Below are 19260 nucleotides of genomic sequence, written 5' to 3'. Positions count from 1 at the left end.
TCTGAGGCTGGAGTGAAATACAGCCATTGGAATATTAAAAGGCTGTTGGCGTGTCTTACACATGCTCTCCGTCCATCCATCTTTCCAGCTGTCACGGGTCTCTTTAATCACTTTGTCGGAACCAAGCTGCACAATGGTCCCTTTTCATCCATTGACACGTCCTCAACTCATTTGATCTCTCCTTTGCTGCCCGCATTCAATAAATATGTTTGATATTCATGAGTTTGCCTCATTAATATGCATGCAACAAACTTATGCAGCACCGCTGCTTTGTTATTCTAGTTAGATCACAGCTGTTTCTCTGGTGTTTTATATCTCTGATGTATATCTGCCCCCGTGACAGATAGGTCTTCGCCCTGCGTGTTGTGTATTGAGCCGTGTGGTGCAACACCACAGGGATAATGGGAGTGTGGAGTGTATGTAAGTGCGTAGAGCTCAGTGAGGGATCTGCCCCCAGCCTTTCGCCGTATCTTGCTGACTGGCTTGCTCTCACTGCCATAGAAACGGGGTTCTTAAACGCGGTGGAGACTCATTCTGCTTGGGCGCTGCCGAGCGTAAGCATCAGATGGATCAAGGAGGACAGAGAGAGAAAGAGTAAGAAGAAACAGACAAGTATTGGTGAGTACACAAGTGTTGCACCTTTTTGGAGTAGTTTGCATTTGTTTGAATGGCTTGGAAAGATGGATTTGTCCATCAAGGGAGAAACAGGTTGCATGAGCATGCTGTGATAGAGGGAAACAAAGAGGCTTCCTATACACGTGTTACTTTGATTTTTTACAACTGTCCGAAGTAGTTCCTGCTGGAAAATCCAGATTATGCTATATTTAAATCTACGTTAAAATGCTTTTTTGAGCATTGTAGCTAGGTTTTTTTTTTTAAGCTATTAAGCCAGCTAAAAGGTGGTCAAGCTGAAGCATGGCAACTGGTCAACCTGCTTAGACTAGCTAAAGACCAGTTTAAACAACTGGATTTCCCAGCAGGTGTATCAATGTGCGCATTTACTATGTGTGTGTGCACGTGCACGCTGCGTCCATCACACCAAAGCAGGGATGCAGTTGCTCCAGTGACAACAACTGTGTGCTCTTTATCGCTTCTATTTCATCTCTCCGGTTGAACATCAAACACTTTGAAAGCAGATGATGACTGAGTGGCACGCTTTTTTTTTAATCTCTTGCCCTTTCAAAAGCCTTTGTAAATATTTAATCAAAGGGGTTTCTGCCCACACCACGTCCTCTGTGTGCGTTTTTGTTGTTGCTGTTGTGTTTTCTTTCTGTTATGAGTTATTTCCATCTGCCAGCAGAGTACACACTGATCTGGCAGGTGAATTGCGCTCAGCAGCGCACAACTGCGACTGTGATCCTGTATCACTTTGTGTGTTTGTTTGTTTGTGCGTGCGTGTGTGTATTAAGTGAGCAATCATAGCTGCAGGGATGTAAAAATCTCCCCTTCCCATCAGTAATACTATCTTACCTGCTGCACAGGGGATCCTAGCATCAGAATGAGTTCAAGAACAGTGCATGGGGTAGATGTCAGCTTCGGTAAAACTCAGCCCGATCAACTGGGGGCCAGTCTCAGTGTTTCACCATGCTGGAAACCCCTCGTAAATATGTCAGTCCATCTGTGAAGCACAGCGCAGGCACCGGCACACCCTCGTTCCAGAGAGAGAGTCTTTCTCCGGCAGTGCAGCAGTGCAGTCAGAGTGAGCAAACTTTGGCTCTATCACCTCCTTAATATACAGCACTATCATAAATCAATGGTGTTGCATTATGTATGGTGGAAAAAGTGTTTTAGGTGCTGATGGTGGAAAAACACAAATCTGCGGCTCACAGCCCATGGCTTTATTCAGTGTTTTGTAATGCTGTGCATGTTGCGGTGACACTTACCCACTTGTTTCATGCTGTCAATTGAAGTCCATCTTATATCTGCATTGGGCACAGATGCTTAGTAATTTCTTGTGCAGATTAACACACTTCCCTAATTGGGGTTGATTAGCCTGAGTACATTTTTTTTCTTTTCTTGTTTCTGCACTGCTTTTATTGTCGTTCTCACTCTCTGTCTTCACGGTCAGTTTTTTTCCTAAGGCTTATACACAATAAGCCACAATAAGATTTTTTGTTCAAAAGACATACGCCACAAATTAGGGTTTTTTTTACACCGAAGAAAGGATGCTAGTTAACATGTCCCTGTTAGCACCTACTGGTAGATGTTGTAATTACAAATATCAGCTTTTTTTTTTGTAAGAAACACATTGCTGATTTTACATTACACATGTTTTGTCAATGCCTGAAGGGATAGTTCACCAGAAAATCATTTATTCACCCACAAGTCTCTGAACTTTTTTGTTGTTCCGTGGAACACGTAATGATGTTTTTTTGCTTTTATTTATTTATTCATTTATTTATTTAAAAAATTTGTATGTATATATTTCAATCATGACCACTCTTAGAATAGTTTTAGCATGTTATTGAATATGGAAATGTATTTGGTTTTGGTGGACTATCTGTTACACTGCTGCTACTGCTGTTGATTATTGCTGCTGCTGCTGCTGCTGCAGCTTTGAGCATGTAATATATGCTGCTGTAAAAATAGACATACATAAATCCCCATAGCAGATCTAGGCAGGTGGAGCTTGGGGAGGTGGAGGGTTTCAGATGAACTCGCTGCAGGACAAGATTACAGCAAATTTAAATTGCTTGCTATTTAAATGTTGAGCAAGCAATCTCATTGGCTGCAGGATCAGCAGTGGCCAATCAGCTTGTGCCATGCAGTAATGATGTGATTGCTTGTAGATTGCATGTAAAAGACCTATCAGCCTGCGCCCTCTAGAGTTTCATGACTGAACTACATATATATACAGTATATAATTTTTTTTTTTTGCTCCAAATAATGAAATGGAGTTCATTGTTGACATTGTATGAACAAAAAACAGTTAAATAATTCTTCAAAATATCATCTTTTATATCAAGAAAATCATGCAAATTTGGAATGATGTGAGGGTAAACTATCCCTTTGAAGAGCGAAATGGACTGTATTTTCCCCCTGTCTGCCGCCTTTCACATCACAGCTCAGGGTAGTTACTAGAAAAGGGTTTGGGATTGTTGTTGTGCCATCAGCAGTTTAATGACATAATTTTTCCTGCAGCTCTAGTGATTAGTCACATGACATTTATTGCTCAAAGACAATTGTGTCCAGAAATAAAAGCAAATACCATTGAGTTGAACAGGAATGCTAATAGATATCCTAAGCCAGGTGTTATTTTTTCATTTAGATGCTAAGTTGAAAAAATTCACTGACCATGCACACATGTCATGAAAATTCTTCATTCTATTTAATGTGCATGCACTGATGGGTCATGGTTGTGGCTCTGCAGGACCCTTAGGGCTTTACAAATGTCATCAGCAGACAAAACTGTAAAAAAAATCTGATACAACAGCTGGATGTGTGAACCAAGTGAGACACTATGGAATTTGTAACTTGTAAAGTCATACTGGCAGGTGGAAAATGTGAGTGTAGAAGTGTGAGATGTGCTGAGAATGTGTGTGATCCCAGGAGGACTGTTAAAGGACCAGTCTGTCTTATGAGTGTAAAACACAGTAGTGCTTTTCCCCATGGGTGTTACTGGGATAAGCCTGGATGAGACCAAGGCTTCACTTTTGAGTGGAAAATTATTGAAAATAGCATCATTCAGGCTAGTAAAACCTAACAAGAGATGCAGATACTTATTCGAACAGTACTTCTCTGAGATTAGGAGGGTAGCTGTGGGCTGTTCATCTCATTTTTATGTCACACACAGACACAGAGAAAGAAAGCGTGTATCCCTTCGTGCACTAGATTGTAATGTGTTCTATCAATAATTTACCCATGCGATATTAATTCCTTGTGTTGTTTTAATGTGAAATTCTCCCTTGAGCAAGGCTATAAGGACACCCAATCGCTCCAGTTCTACAAAACTATTTCCCATGTGGAGAACATCTTGTGGCCAGTAGACATGTTTCTGCACAGTTCAATCTTTCTTAGTAAATCAATCTTTAATGGGTTGGGGTAAATGAAGAATGTTGTACAGAGTGTGGTGAAAATAGTGCTTGTGTTTAAAGGGATAGTTCACCAAAAATAAATATGTAATTGTCAGTGGCAGCCGGTCTGGGCCGCCGCCCCCTCATGTTAGCCAAGGCTACTTCAACATGTTAAAAATAAGTTATTATTAATAATTACTTAGCCATTATTTAGCCATTCAACTGGTAGTCATGTTAGCATCTGTTAGAAATAAAACAAAAAAAATTGTTTTGTTTGTTTTGTGTGTGCAGGGGCGTGGACAAATGGACTATGTGGTCAAGTGTCTGTAGGTCCATAAACTTTTAAAAACGCATGTGACTTTAAGCTGTGACTGTCTTGCTTGTTTCAGATTGCGCCCCAGACCCTCCCACTTTTGATTTTAGCAGTTTTTTTGTGTATTTTGGCCTCATGTGATTGGACCATTCTCGACTTTCAAGTAGATGCAACATCTCTTCTGAGATGAAAGTAAATTCGGTTTTATCTTTAAAAAAATCCTTTCACAAGGCGTTCAAATGAAGAAAAAAATAAGGATCATAATGCTTGGATGGAGTTGGCTTGCTGGATGCGATGTAAGTCATGCCTTTATTGTTTTCCCTGTTTACTATTTCAAAGACCCATTCTCGAAGCGTTGTGGGCAAGGACACAGAAGGTCAATGAAACAATGCAGTTTAACTTGAGGCGATCATCGGGGTTCAAGCACAATGGCTTGTGTAGATGATATAGTTATAAAATGGACTAGTCTTTAAGTATCTCTTTATTGAAGTATTATATATATATATATATATATATATATATATATATATATATATATATATATACATATATATATATTAAAATAGACAAATAATATAGTATCTCTTCAGTTGGACATACATTCAGTCATGTCTGGCAACTTGACATTTTGTCAATTATCATTCAAATTAAGATAAAAAAAAATAATGGTCTAAGTATTTTGGAGATCCCATGCAGTTTTTGCAAATGTATTGGGCTTTATTAAACTTTATGAAACTATGCTGAATTTGTATGCAATTTTAATTTTAAAACTGTAATTTAACAATTACATTCAGTCCTGCATTAAGAGTGTGATTCCGTTTGTAAAACCGTAAGATGCCTCTTCAAATAGGTCTTGGAGACATTATCAAACTTGAACAAGTTAGTTTATATTAAATACAGCAAAAACACACTAATATACATAATAAAGTAAAAAAAAAATGTAGTCTTATTTATATACTATTAGGCCTATAGTTTTTAATAATATTCTGAATAATATATAATATTTAATAATATTTTCAGTTGTTTTAATTTAATTTTATGTGCCTGTCATTTTTATTATTTTTTGTTTTTTATATTTCTTTTTAGCTTTAATTTATTTTCAGACAGATGAGCAAATAATAATTAGTAACTACTAATAAGAACTATGTACTCCTCTAGTTTTGATGCATTAGCTGAACATGATTTTTCCATGTTCTACTTCTACACTGAATATGTGCAAAATAGACTCCCGATGCACTTCTTGTCAGTCCTAATGCGGTGTGATGTTTTGCCCAACAGCCCCGTGACTCCCGCTGTCATGCCACTGTCAAGTCACAGATCAGTGAAGTGATGCATTGCTCTCTCCAGTGGTGACATGATGTTTACTTCATGTCACAGGCCAAAGGCCAGAAGGAACCGAGACCCCGAGCCACCAAGGCAACTGATTAGTCAGCGATTTACAAAAAGCATGAATGTTATTTACAAAGGTTCATATTTACAACAATCTGTCCGACCTTCAATTAGCCCGACCTTACCATGATCCAGAGCAGGCCTGAGGTTTACTGGATGTGAGTAATTCACATAGACAGTTTTGACAGGAAGGGATGTGAAAAGGTCTGATATTACCTTCTACTGACACTCTAGTTTCCTCAACTTTTTTACATTATACATACATACATATATATATATATATATATATATATATATATATATATATATATACCTGTATATATATTAGGGGTGTAACAATATATTGTGTCACAATATATCGCAATAAAAAATGCAACAATATGTATCGTGGATAGTGACAATAAACTGTATATTGTGTATGGTTCACCCAAAATAAAAATTACTGTGTAAGAAAAAATTCACATTTTCAGAGTTTTAGTGACAATACCACATTAAACTACTATAATGTTGAATATAATGTATAATAATGTAATGGGGGAATATTTGTGGTTCCTGATAATGCCAAATGTCTTCTGTTACCAGTAGTGTCCTACATAATTTTAAATATATCTAGTCAGTGACAGAGTGCAAGCATATTCGTCTAAAAATAATTCTGTATTTTCAGCTTCAGAATCATGAATATTTTTATTCTGGTGTCACCATTGTCCTGTGCATTGGGTTACCAGCACAAAGCCTATTCATTTACACCCACAATGTAATATCATATTTAGCATTTTAATCAATAGTACATTTTTTGTTAACCTTTAATCATATGTCTTGGACAATTGCAATAGTATCATATCGTGAGTTCTGTATTGTGTTATGTAACAAATCGTGACTAGAGGGTATCGTTACACCCCTTGTGACATTGTAATTATACAAATAGGTACTGAGTAATATTAATTAACAACATATACTTACTATATAATTTGGGTTATGATTAGGGTTTGGTTTAGGGCTGCTTGCTTGTAATTATACATAATTTAATGTTATTACTATAGTAAGTACATGTAAGATGTGTAACAGGGACACTGTAAAATAAAGTGTACCTATTATTGCTTTATATTATTTATATTAATGATTTATATTGATTAGCAATAATAATGTTTTCATACATTATATTTTTGTCTGTGTCCTACAAGCTAAATATTTCTCTTTGGGAATTTTTTCGGATAAATTATCCATTTCAACCAAGATGTCCGCCTGGAACATGATATTAATGGCTAATCAATAGGTTGGATTTTCAATTTTGTTCACGCTCTTTTTCTCTTGGATGCAATCAAATGTTAAATGAAAGCATCTACCTATGTTTTATAGTTTTATAAAACAGCAAATTCCACAAGATCTGCCTAGCAGAAGCATGACTCATTTTAGCAATAACATGTTTGGAGAATATCAGCTTTAATTTCTGCGGACAGATAGAGCTTAACATTTTAATGCTAGCTGTGGTAAAAAGAAGTGAAACATTAAATGAGCCTAATCTAATTTTACAGCTAAGAAATGAAACCTGGTGAATTTATTGTGATACGTGTTCAAATGAAAGCAGCCATAAACTGGCAGGAGATGCGTGGGCCAAATCCTACAAACTTTATCACATTTTCCGTGTCATATAAATCTCCCGGCACTCATATAAAGCTCCCGGTGTCCATCTGATGGCATCTGCCTCCATGATTTCTGGGATGTGCTTTGCTCTCCATATAAATTAGATATATATCACTCTTGATGGAACCAATTAAAGTCCAGGGTACACTGTAAAAAGTAATAAGTTGACTTTACTTAGAAAAGCTGTGGAAACTGATTGCCTCAAAATTTTCAAGTGAATTAGGTCATAATTTTTGATTTGATACTACTCTCTATTACTTTGTAGAGTTAACTTGCATATTTGTAGAGATTACCATAAAACTTGAGTAGAGGTAACTCAATTTCAAAAGTTTAGGCAACTTGCAGATTTAAGTAAGGTGAACTTAAACAAACCAGTTAATTTAACATGTCTGCTTGTTCATTTTACTAGAGGAATATGTGGAAACTGATTGCCTTAAATTTCTCAAGCAAGTTCTACTCAAAATTCTAAGTTGAGAATACAAAGACAGACAGCAGATTTGGCACAACACTAGAATGTTTATTTGCTCCATAAAACAATATTAATTTGAGACATTACTTAAGGCATGCCAATCAACATGGCCCACTACAACATTTTAGAAGAAAAAAAAGCACATACTGCACTCAAGAAAACAAAAAGACAATAAAAATATGTTTTTAACATCTTTATAAAGTGGTCAAAAGGAGAGCTTACAAGTCTGTAACAAGTTTAGTACAGGACACATTTCCTACTACAGTTCTCTTTAAAATTTTGGCCAATGGACAAAATCTCTTTCTATATGAAGTCGAATGTGCTCTTCAGTGTTGCAGGATAAGTTTAGAGCATAAATTAGTCCAAAGAGCAAACAAATTGCTTGTGGAATATTTTCATGTTCATCCACAACCACTGTACCTTCCAAAATGACTGCTGTTGTTGTGGCATCAAGATGCAGGGAGTAGGGTATGGTTGCAGAGCCCTTTGGAATCACAATGCCTTTTTCAGTGTGGGAAATATCTTCATTGTCATCACAGTCCTAAAAATGGGAATAGCATATAACAAAAATGAGGTCAAATCAAGCCACAAAACTTATTTTAAAGGGATAGTTCACCCAAAAATAATTATATCATCATTTACTCACCCTCATGTTGTTCCAAACCTGTATGAGTTTCTTTCTTCTGCTGTACGTTCAACAGAAGAAAGAAACTCATATAGGTTTGGAACAACATATGGGTGAGTAAATGACAATTTCTATTTTTGGGTGAATTATCCCTTTAAGAGCACATACTCTAATTAAAGCATGAAACTAATAACACTGTATTATGTCTAAGTAAAAGCAAGCAAGTAAAATGTATAAAGCGCTTTTCACATATAAAATCACAAAGTGCATTAAAATCACTAAATGTAAAGGCCCTTTCAAACAGGACACAGCAGTGGATACAGGGAGGAATGTATGTATCAAACCACTGCATGAAAAGACTGATAAAACTGAAGGCCAGCTATACAAATTAAAAATAACAAAAAAATATATTGTCTTTCTTACAACTGTTTTTCATTCATTTCTTTATGTAATATAAAATGTATCTTGTGTCTTTTTTCCTCTAATTTCTTAATTATTTTCTCTATCCCTTACTTTGTTTCTGTGTCTGACTGTTTTATCTTCCCTTCATTACTCTTCTTGCCAAATGCCAAAACTGTTATAAGAACAGTTTGCCTTTTAAATAAGAATAACATCAGAGAAGAAAATACTTACAAAATGTATCTTGTAAAAATCAGAAGGGTCCTCTCCGAGGAGGAGTGGTAGGCCATGAAGAACGGCTGTTCGAACCGCATTGATGCTGGATTTCTGCAAAGTTATAAAAATGTATATTATAACGCTCATGACACTAACACAACAAAGAGCAAACAAAAACAGCAAAGGTAACAGTTGCTTTGCTATCGAAAAATTATTGTGATATGTCGAGGAGCTTACTTTATTTTCAATCTGCTGCAATATCTTCTTAAGTCTGGAGCCAATGTCTTCACCTTTAGCCCAGAAGGTATCGATGAAACGTGGAGTGAATTGGTCCAGTTCTTGAAAGAATTCAGTTTGACGGTTTTTGCCAAATACAAGACTAAACTCTGCCAGGATCAAAAAAAAAAAAAAAAAAAAAAAGTAGGACAAACTGACATTAAGCACTTTTCACTGAAATGTCAGAGTATGAATTAAACATCAAAAGTGGTTAATGATCAACTTGCTTTGAAAATGTTGAAGATTGAATTATATAGGAAAACAATAAAGACAGGAATATTTACTCACCTGACTCTGAGTGAAGAGGGCTTGCCACCTTTCCACTATTCTTCACAGCAAAGCTCCTCAAAACTGCAAAGTGGGCAGTAAAATATCAAAAGGATGTTATCACATGAACTGGATTGGCTACCATGTACCTAATGTTAATGATTTTTTATTAAGTACATTCTTAGTGCATTTAATTATTTTAATGAACACAGACAAACGTTGTAGACATATGGAATCGGAGTAACGTTACTTCTAGAGTAGCTTCCATGTTTTAATCTAAAGTGTTTCAACAGCTGAGACCTCTTTTCACAGGAAAACAAGCAGAACTTGCACGTTCAGTGCATCAATTAAGTCTCCAAAATAAGCATACACAAAAGAAAAATACAAAAATAAGAAGGTAATAAATTACTTGTTAGTTAGTGACGCTTTCTTAACTGTTGATCATTTCCATGTGAACGAACGACACGTGAGCATCGAACGTTCTAGAAAGAATGTTCGTAAAGTAGGCCGCGCAGGTTTTTACATAATGATAAACCCCGAACTTACAACCGAGTAAAATAGCTTACAAACTTTAAGTTACATAAAAAGTGTTCAGTAAAAATCGATTTTTGCAACCTAGCTAGTAAGTTAAGCCACTGGTCTCTCAGCTGGTCTCATTATTTCGACATAAAACTACTTAAGTAACAGTTAACTTATGCCTTTTCCACTTACGTGAGAATCTAATTAAATTTATTTACGTTTTTATAAGCAATACAATGACATTGAGGTTTATAAATAGCTTACCTAATTTTGCTGTTGCATCCAGAACACGAGCGAGCTGAAGTTCTTCTTCGTTGATTGTCGTCTTCAAGTTCAAACAATAACCAAACCTTCCCATTGCGCATGCGCGAGACGAAAATGCATTTAAGAAATTAAAAGTTTCGTTTTATGCTGAAATCATGGCTTAAACTTAACCAATAAAGGGCAGCAAATATATCTGTTAATAAAAATATAATGGATTGTGACACAGCAGCAGCAAATGGGCTTGCCAATAAGCTTTAATCTTAGTAGTTTCCAAGTTATTTAGTGCAAAGGAAAAAACACACGCACGTGTGTGTGTGTGTGTGTGTGCACGCGCGCACACACGTGTGTGTGTGTGTGTGTGTATAAACTTAACAACCGTTTCTAATTGTAGGGTATTTACTAAAATGTTTATTCATTTCATTATTATTAGGATTATAATTATTATTAGCAAATTCTGTGCTTAAGAAGTTTGCAATAGTGTGAACATGCCTTTAGTACAATACACTTAACAATCTTAAGTACAATGTACTAGATTTGTTTAGTATCCACCTAAAAGTTCAGAGTACAAAGTCTAATCAAGTTAAATCAACAAATTTTCCAAAGTAAGTTAAATTCACTAGTTTTTCTTAAGTAGATTCAGCAATTACTTTTTACAGTGTATGTGTAATAGGAATATCTGTGTGATGGAGTCAGTTATTAAGGAGATTGTAAATGCTGCTGTGGGCAGCAGGGACAGACAGCAGCTCTTTTATTGCCAGCCCACACAGTTAATTGACACACCTGAATCTGTTGGGCTAAAAATAAGCATAACAAACTCAGACTTGAGTCCAGCCAATTGTCATAGGTCATAGATTGTACAGTTTTGTAAAAGAAAACAATTGTTTATTGAGCCTGTATGGTATCTCCTATGTTGTTTACCAGAAATGCCAAGGCAAAGATGTAATGCAACTCTCTCATTTTTTTTAAACTGCACCACCAAGATGCAACTTTTAATTAATTTACAGTGTTTTGCATCTTTCAAACATCTGCGAAGATTATAGTTATTTTACATTCAGCCAGGGTTTGAATTAGTCATCATAATTAATTTTCTCTTTCGAAATGGTGGTTTTAAATGCAGATGTATGCATGCATGCAGAGACCTGAATAAAAACTGCTACCCCATTAGCTACTGGAGTAAAAAGGCAGATTATATGTTGCAATGTTGTTGTTTTTTTCAAAGTGAGGAAATTGTGTGCACGTGTTTGTGATATAGTATAGCATATGTTTAATACCTGATTTACCATCTTTGGTAGTGAGACAGAAGCACACATAGAAGACTTTGGAAATCAAATAACTGATTATATTATATGATTGTCATCAGCTTTAGTAAATCCAATAATGAATATGCAGGAAATAGGGAAACATAATAGCACGAACACGCAAAACATAGACAACACCGAACACCGAAAAAAGGAAACTAAGGGCTTAATCAGTGTAACTAATCAACAGAATATGAAACAGGTGCGTAACATAATCAGTAACCATCGAGAATAACTAGTGAATACAGATGGGCAGGCAGGCAGACAGGGCAAACCAAAATGAAAACACAAACAAACTGAACATACAGTACATCTGACAAATATATATCATAGCATACTTAAATTAACATCAGTAGAGTGAATTCAGGTAAACTTTGCAACATTTGACTATCGTCTCAATGTTAAAAAAAAGAAAAAAGTGGCAAAATGCTAATGTTCCCGTGCCTGGCTAATGTTCACTGACTGAAAACACAAATTATGACAAATGTTGCATTTGACCATTTGTTGCTTTGGTTATATACTGTGATATTTGACAAAGACATATTTTAATTGCAGAGATTGCATACAGTAGATCAGCAATCTGTACTGTATGGAATATTATAGGATTTCTAATCAAGTGCCATATCGAATACTCAAACATGGTACCGCCTTTTGTTAAAATAGAATAACAACTGGTTTATCTTTTACCTTCTCACATAAACACTTGTCTACTCTTGAAATGATCAGTGCTGGCATGTTTTTTCTAATGGGGGAATGTGGATGTGAAGGTGCACAGCAGCAGTATGTGATTTGTAACACCTTTTGCAGAGAGGTGTGTGTGGGGGATTCAGATCGATAAACACTTCAGACAATCACGCTGTGTCAAATAAAGGATGTGAGTTCAGGAATTTAATAGCGTGTGTGTGTGTGTGCATGCAGTGTGTTGCTAAGCCATTTGAACCATCTTGTGAGACATTCAGGTGGGAGGCAGATTAACGTTGTCATGGGACTGGCTATGACAGCGGGTAAAATTATGCTTCGCTACATCTTTCCATTGTACCCATGACTTTTAAATGTGTGTAAATCTATTGTTGGAGATCTATAAATCAAAATGAGGAAAGTTAGCAAAAAAGGGGCGCTTTAAATCACAGTAGGACATGTTGGATCAACATGTTTGGTTAATCCTGGAACAACATTCCTGCCATAAGTAACATTGCACCTACATGTCTACTAACTCTCATTAGAGTGTTAGTAGAGTATTAGTAGGCTGGAAGGAGTAGGGTTAGAATAAGTTAACATGTACTTGCAAAGTTAATTAAAGTCAGTAGAATGTCTGTAGGAGGACCATCACAACAGATATTAAGCAGAGTCTACTAAAACTCTAATGAGAGTTAGTTGACATGTAGTTGCAAAGTTACTTATAGTCAACAGAAAGTTCAAAAGAGACCATCAAAATAAAGTGTTACCAGATATTGATCCAAGAACTTGTTGTACTTGGAGAAATCACGTCCACCTAAACTCATATGAGACAAGACTCCAGTAGACTAAAAGCTGTTTTATTTAAAGATTTCACCATGAAATCAAAATGGACAATTCTTATTTTTATGGAATATTGCAGTGTTTTTCGGCATGAGGGCATGACAGTATGCCACTCACATGTGATCACAGCAGTAGCAAGCCACAACCATCCAACGATCCAATCAATTCCTGATGGACAAAATCAAGTCCCGCCCTACACCTTTTCTCGTTCATTCGTATCGTATCATTTCAATAAATTCAGCTTGATTGGAACACTTTTTCCACACATCTCAATGGAAAAAAGTGTCCCAATCATCCTGAATTTCCCCCTACATCACAATAGAAAAGAAAATACCATCACAACTTCCATTTCATGCCGACTTAAACATGGAGCGGTTCGGTTCCCGTCAACACGTAGGCATGTCTTGTGGACGATGCTCTAGCAGAAGTGATGGTAGCCACCACCAGTGGTGATAGGGTACTCAAACCTGCCTCGTCCCGTCCAGGAGCCACAGGTCCTTCCTCAGAGGAATTGGCCAGGGAGGTGCTGTTGCGAGGAGTACTAGTTCGGAGCACCAGAATGACTTGCTCCTCGTCCTCCCTGATCTTGCACAGGGTCTGTGCAAGAAGGCTCACTGGGGGAAACGCATACTTGCGGAGGCCCCACGGCCAGCTGTGCGCCAGTGCGTCCGTGCCGAGCATGCCCTCGGTCAGGGAGTAAAACAGGCTGCAATGGGAAGAGTCGTGGGAGGCAGATCTATCTGTGCGTCGCCGAACTATTCCCAAATCAGCTGAACCGTCTGGGGATGGAGTCTCCATTCTCCAGGAAGAGGCTGAAACCGTGAGAGCTCTTCGGCTGCACGGTTCAGGTCTCCCGGGATATAAATGGCTCGAAGCGACCTCAATTGCTTCTGACTCCATAGGAGGAGGTGGCGGGCGAGTTGCGACATACGGGGTGAAGGTCTGACGGCAGGTCGGAGTAACTGGTACTCGGAGCGTGCCTTGTTTCCATGCCCACCTCGGGACTCGATCGCAAAACCAGAGCTGAAGCAGTCTCATATGAAGCAATCCAAGCGGCGTAGCTGCGGCTGCGGATGCCATATGCCCCAGGAGCCTCTGAAATAACTTCAGTCGAACCGCACTCTTGCCCTCGAACTGTCTCAGGCAAGTCAGCAGTGACTGCGCACACTCGCTCGTAAGCTGCACGCACATGGCGACCGAGTCGATTTCCATACCGAGAAAAGAGATCCTCTGCACAGGGGACAGCCCTGGACTTTTCCCAGTTGGCCCAAAGGCCCAGACGGGCTAGGTGCCGGAGCACTAGGTCCCTGTGTTCGCAAATCTGGTCTCGGGAGTGAGCTAGGATCGAGATAGTTCAGGATGCGAACCCCGTGTTGCCGTGGTAGCACAAGGGCTGCCTCGGCAACTTCCGTGAAGATGCGAGGAGACAGGGCTAGCCCGAATGGAATAGAAAACCACATACTGATATGCCGCCCCTCGAAAGCAAACCGTAGAAATGGTCTGTGTCGAGGAAGAATGGAGACATGAAAGTAGGCGTCCTTCAAGTCGATCGCTGCAAACCAATCCTGTGGCCACACACATTCGAAAATGCATTTGGCTGGAGCATCTTGAACGGAAGTCTGTGGAGGGATCGGTTCAAGACGCGCAGGTCCAGGATTGGCAGTAACCCACCGGTATTCCTGGGTACAATGAAGTAGGTATAGAAGCCAGACTTTTAACAAAATATTTTTTTTTCTATCTCCATTTCTCTACACTATAAGGAAAAAAAAAATCTTTGTAGTTTTCTTGACATTTCAGATGTTTTATTCAGGGCTAAATTCCAAAATCTTCGCCTGTCTGTAGTAGATTGGAATATGATTCTGTGAATATGTAGCAGTTTTCTTTTGGTTACTATCCCTCAAGAAACTGTGTCTGTGGGGTTCTGAGCTTACGAATGTTTTGATGATTGGCTCGCAGTTCTCTTCTTATACCTTTGGGTTTAGCTTAAAGTTCTGTATGAGCAGGATATTCCTCAGATCAATTACACTAACATGGAAAAAATCTCTTCTCCAAATCTTCTTGGAGTCTGTAAAGCTCTGGGATTTAAGAATAACAACAATGTGTCATTGCTAAAAACATGGTCCAGATGTTGTTACAATGAATTTATGAATATGTGCCTGAAGCTCTACGAGAGTCTGTTTACCTCCCAAAGTCTTAGCGTATGAATTCTGCATTGCTCCCAGAAGTCCTTCAGTTTGAGAACCCCGGCTTTGTTTGCTGTGGCGCTCCGCCACTCTGAGATCCTGGGAATTAGGGGATTTGAGATTGCAGTGGAGAAGGAGCTATGAAATAGAGCAATCTAAAAATGGCCCGGATGTGGCATGGAGATTTGCTTGCAGAGCCGATGTTTTTTTTTTTCTGTGTAGAATCAAGGAGAAAAGCTCCCCTTTTAAAGCCTGGGATGTCATGCAGCATCATGTGAAGTGATTTATACAAGCGGCCAACTGAGGAATGACCCCCAGGCTGCACCTTGATTTTTTCACTTGTCCTCTTGGAGGACTTATATACACACATGTATACATACATTACTATACACACATTATTATTATTAAAATACAGTTTATATATAAATAAATATTATATAATACATTTAAAAAAATAAAAAATAAATTTATTATAAATAATTTAATGTTTTTAAAGTCTCTTATGCTCAATAAGGCTGCATTTATTCAATCAAAAATACAGTAAAAATAGTAATATTTTGGAATATTAATATTACAATGAAAAAAATTATTGTTTTCCATTTTAATATATTTTAAAATGTTATTTATTTCTGTGATGGCAAAGCTGATTTTTCAGCATCATTACTCCAGTCTTCATTGTCACATGATTCTTCAGAAATCATTCTAATATGAGGATTTGCTGCTCAAGAAACATTTCTTATTATTATTAGGGCCCGAGCACCGATGGTGAGAGGACCCTATTGTTTTTGCTCCGTTTATTCTTCTTCTTCTTCTTCTTCTTCTTCTTCTCCAAAGTGAATCGCTTTTTAGAGGGCCTTAACATGCTCGAAAACTCATGAAACTTTGCACACGCTTCAGAAGTGGTGAAAATTTACGTGTGATATGGTTTTCAAAATGGGGGGGGGGGGGGGGGGGGTGCAAATTCGGTAAATGATTGCCCCCACATTTTGCCCCGGCTCTAGGTTTCACGTACAGGTATGAAATTTGGTACATACATGTAATGACCCAATACCTACAAAAAAGTCTCTTGGAGCATAGCCCTAAACACAACAGGAAGTCAGCTATTTTGAACTTCCTCCTAGATTTTGTGCATTTTTCGTAATATCCTGATGTTGTACTTTAACGAACTCCTCCTACAGTTTTGATCTGATCCTCTTCAAATTTGGTGAGTGTAATCTTAAGGCCTTTACTAAAGGCGCCGGGTGGCGGTGGCAGGGGTGCGAGGGCCCTTTTCATCGCTGCTTGCAGCTTTAATTAATGTTGAAATCCGTTGTGCTGCTTAATATGTTTTTCAGGATGAATGTAAAGTTGAATGCTTCATTATTGATCAAATGAATGCATCGTTGAATTTCACTGAATAATAGTATTAATTCCTTTTTAAAAAATGATAGACTGCAAACTTTTAATTGGTAATGTGTACTGTACTGGTGCTAGAAATCACAAAGCGCTCTTGAGTTGTCACATTGATTTGTTCAGGCCGATGTAATTGATCTTGACTAACGTAGCAAGGCTTTGGACTCGGAGGCAGCTATATAGTCCTACTGTGGCTATATTTGCATACATCCTCAAGAGATAGACCCTATAGAAGACAGATTTACACTTTGCAGTGTATTTTCCCGCTTATTCCATGGGAACAGAGATCTAGTTCAATGATATGACAATGCCTCTGAGCTCTCCCTAATGGTGGCCACTGATTGTGATGCCAGTTCCTATCAGTGTGGCTCCCATTGTCCTGAAAATATCAGCTGTCGGAGATGCGTGGGTGGAAGAGAGACTGTGTAATTGAGGTCCGCTGAGTTGGGTTAACACACTGTCTTCCTGATTGCCCTTTGTGTGTGGTTAAATTATGTGTTAGCACAGTGTTCCATTTTGTTGCAATTTTACCCTGTAATTAAAAAAAGGTCCATGTTAGAGGTTGTTTAATTGGCTTCATTTCAAGGTTCAGATGACCCCTCTGAAGATGTTGTTTGTCGCCTCACATTTTATGTCCTCACACGTTAATTCTTAATTTCATGCTGTCCTTTGAGCACACAACAAAGCTTTTTGTTTTTGCTCGGGATCAGATGATGAGATCTGACAGGGCACATGTTGCGTCTTATAGCTGGGTTTCTATGGAAACCAGGTTACATTCAAAGACATTTGAAGGGAAAACCCTCGGGCCCCAGTTTGTTCCCTGACTGTTCAAAACAAATCTTAATTGAATTTGTGGACCTCCTGATATTACTCATATGCTCCAGACATGGCCCAACCCTAGTGAACCCTGTGCCTGAGGAGGAGGGGGGAAATGAACAGCCCCTTCCCTTCATGTGTTATCTCATAGGACAGCATGTTCTCCTCTCTGCTTCTGCAGCACTGGGCTGGAAAATGTTGCTGAGCGCCAAGATGGGAAACAGGTTCCACAAACATAAATGCTGTGGATTCATTATGCATCAGAGGTTGAGGTCGTTTTTCAGGATACTAGCTACATAGAGAGTAAAGAAAAGCTTGACTGCATATCTAATTAGCAGGTGCATTTGCCGTCTGATCAACGGACCTGACAAAACTGTATATATTATCCAACATTTTGATGAGCATGTTTAGATGAGCTGAGCATGAGATTAGAAAAATGTATAATAAAATGTAAATATATGTATATTAAATAAACAAAGAAATACAATAAACGTTAACGTAAATTAAACCTTTTATAGTTGAACAATTCTCATTTTCAATTACTTTAAATTGATCTACTAAAATATCTAAAACTAACTAATAAACACTATATAGACATTTAAATGAAAAATATAAGAATAAAAATAAATGCAAAATATTAAAAACTATAATAGTATATGAATGATACTAAAATAACACATTAAAAATGGAATAGGAAATTATAATAATTAACAGATAATTGCCCTTTTTATGACAAGGATAGTATAGATCATGTTGTAAAATGTAATTTGGTACAAGTCCCTAAAACTTGATAATGAATAAATAATGAATAAATATGAATAAATAATGTTATCTGGAAATATATTTAATTTTGTGTGTGTGTGTGTGAGTGTGTATGTGTAAAATTACAGTAATACATATGTATGAATTAATATTTCATGATATTTGAAAAAAATACTGTACAAAAAATATAGATATATTTAAAAATATATATTTGAAAGCATTGATTACACTCACATGCAGTGAAGCTACAAGATTAATAACATGTCATTGACCCTAGATTAGGCTTTTGACTTTAACCACCTGAAACTTTACGGCTTCCCTCTGTCTTGGACAGGCCTGAGAAAAACATTTGGTGACTGACTGATTGCATTTATGAACCATTATGTGCATGGATCATTAGCTGGGTATTATAACCAGAGCTGTGTGAAAGTCATGCTGGTTGGCAACCAGGTCCATGGGGAGTCACAATGTCACACTGTTTGGATTCATTACCCATATCTCAATGGGTGGAAGCTCATTGCTTTACTGTCTTCTGTACTGCTTTCTTCATGCTGATTTACAGCCAAATCATCATTAATGTCCAGTATGCATGCCATAAACGGTCAATAGCCGCATTATTTATTTTTGGAAGTGAAAAGGATCAAATTGGCATTCATATACATTTTATCACAAATTTTTTTTCCACATGACTAAAATATTGTTTAACCCCACCACGAAACTTCCACACTAACTTGACATTATCAGCCCTGTCCAGCTGTACAGGCAAGCCAGACTGATTAGAAATCAAAAGACAACAGTGGCAAACCAGTGGGAGCCACATTTTGGAGTCTGGATCATTTCAGTTGACAAACCAGAAGCTATGGCAGCGTTTGAAAGTGAAAATCCTCTGAACACATAAAT

The 19260-nt window shown here is 37.6% G+C and overlaps 2 protein-coding genes across 3 annotated transcripts in view; one reads left to right on the top strand and one right to left on the bottom strand.

The window, feature by feature from the left end:
• The first annotated feature begins 377 nt into the window (after window positions 1-377).
• Window positions 378-19260, top strand: part of syt6a (synaptotagmin VIa) — a 39044-nt gene continuing 20161 nt past the window's right edge. For both annotated transcript variants that reach the window (XM_084100006.1, XM_084100007.1), the window contains exon 1: window positions 378-618. In XM_084100006.1, coding sequence (XP_083956132.1) covers window positions 402-618 — 217 coding nt within the window. In that variant the 5' untranslated portion in view covers window positions 378-401. The remainder of the gene's footprint in view (window positions 619-19260) is intronic.
• Window positions 7853-10485, bottom strand: LOC311073716 (uncharacterized protein; the record flags this gene model as incomplete). The annotated part of the gene is made up of 5 exons (XM_084099656.1): window positions 7853-8366; window positions 9084-9176; window positions 9303-9451; window positions 9630-9692; window positions 10392-10485. 5 exons carry the CDS (start codon window positions 10483-10485, stop codon window positions 8097-8099), a joined length of 669 nt encoding a protein of 222 aa, XP_083955782.1. The 3' UTR covers window positions 7853-8096.

This window comes from Abramis brama (genome assembly GCF_963993115.1).
Source record: "Abramis brama genome assembly, chromosome: 22".
NCBI lineage: Eukaryota > Metazoa > Chordata > Actinopteri > Cypriniformes > Leuciscidae > Abramis > Abramis brama.
Note: the sequence above shows the minus strand (reverse complement) of the source record. Positions and strands in the feature narration are given on the sequence as shown.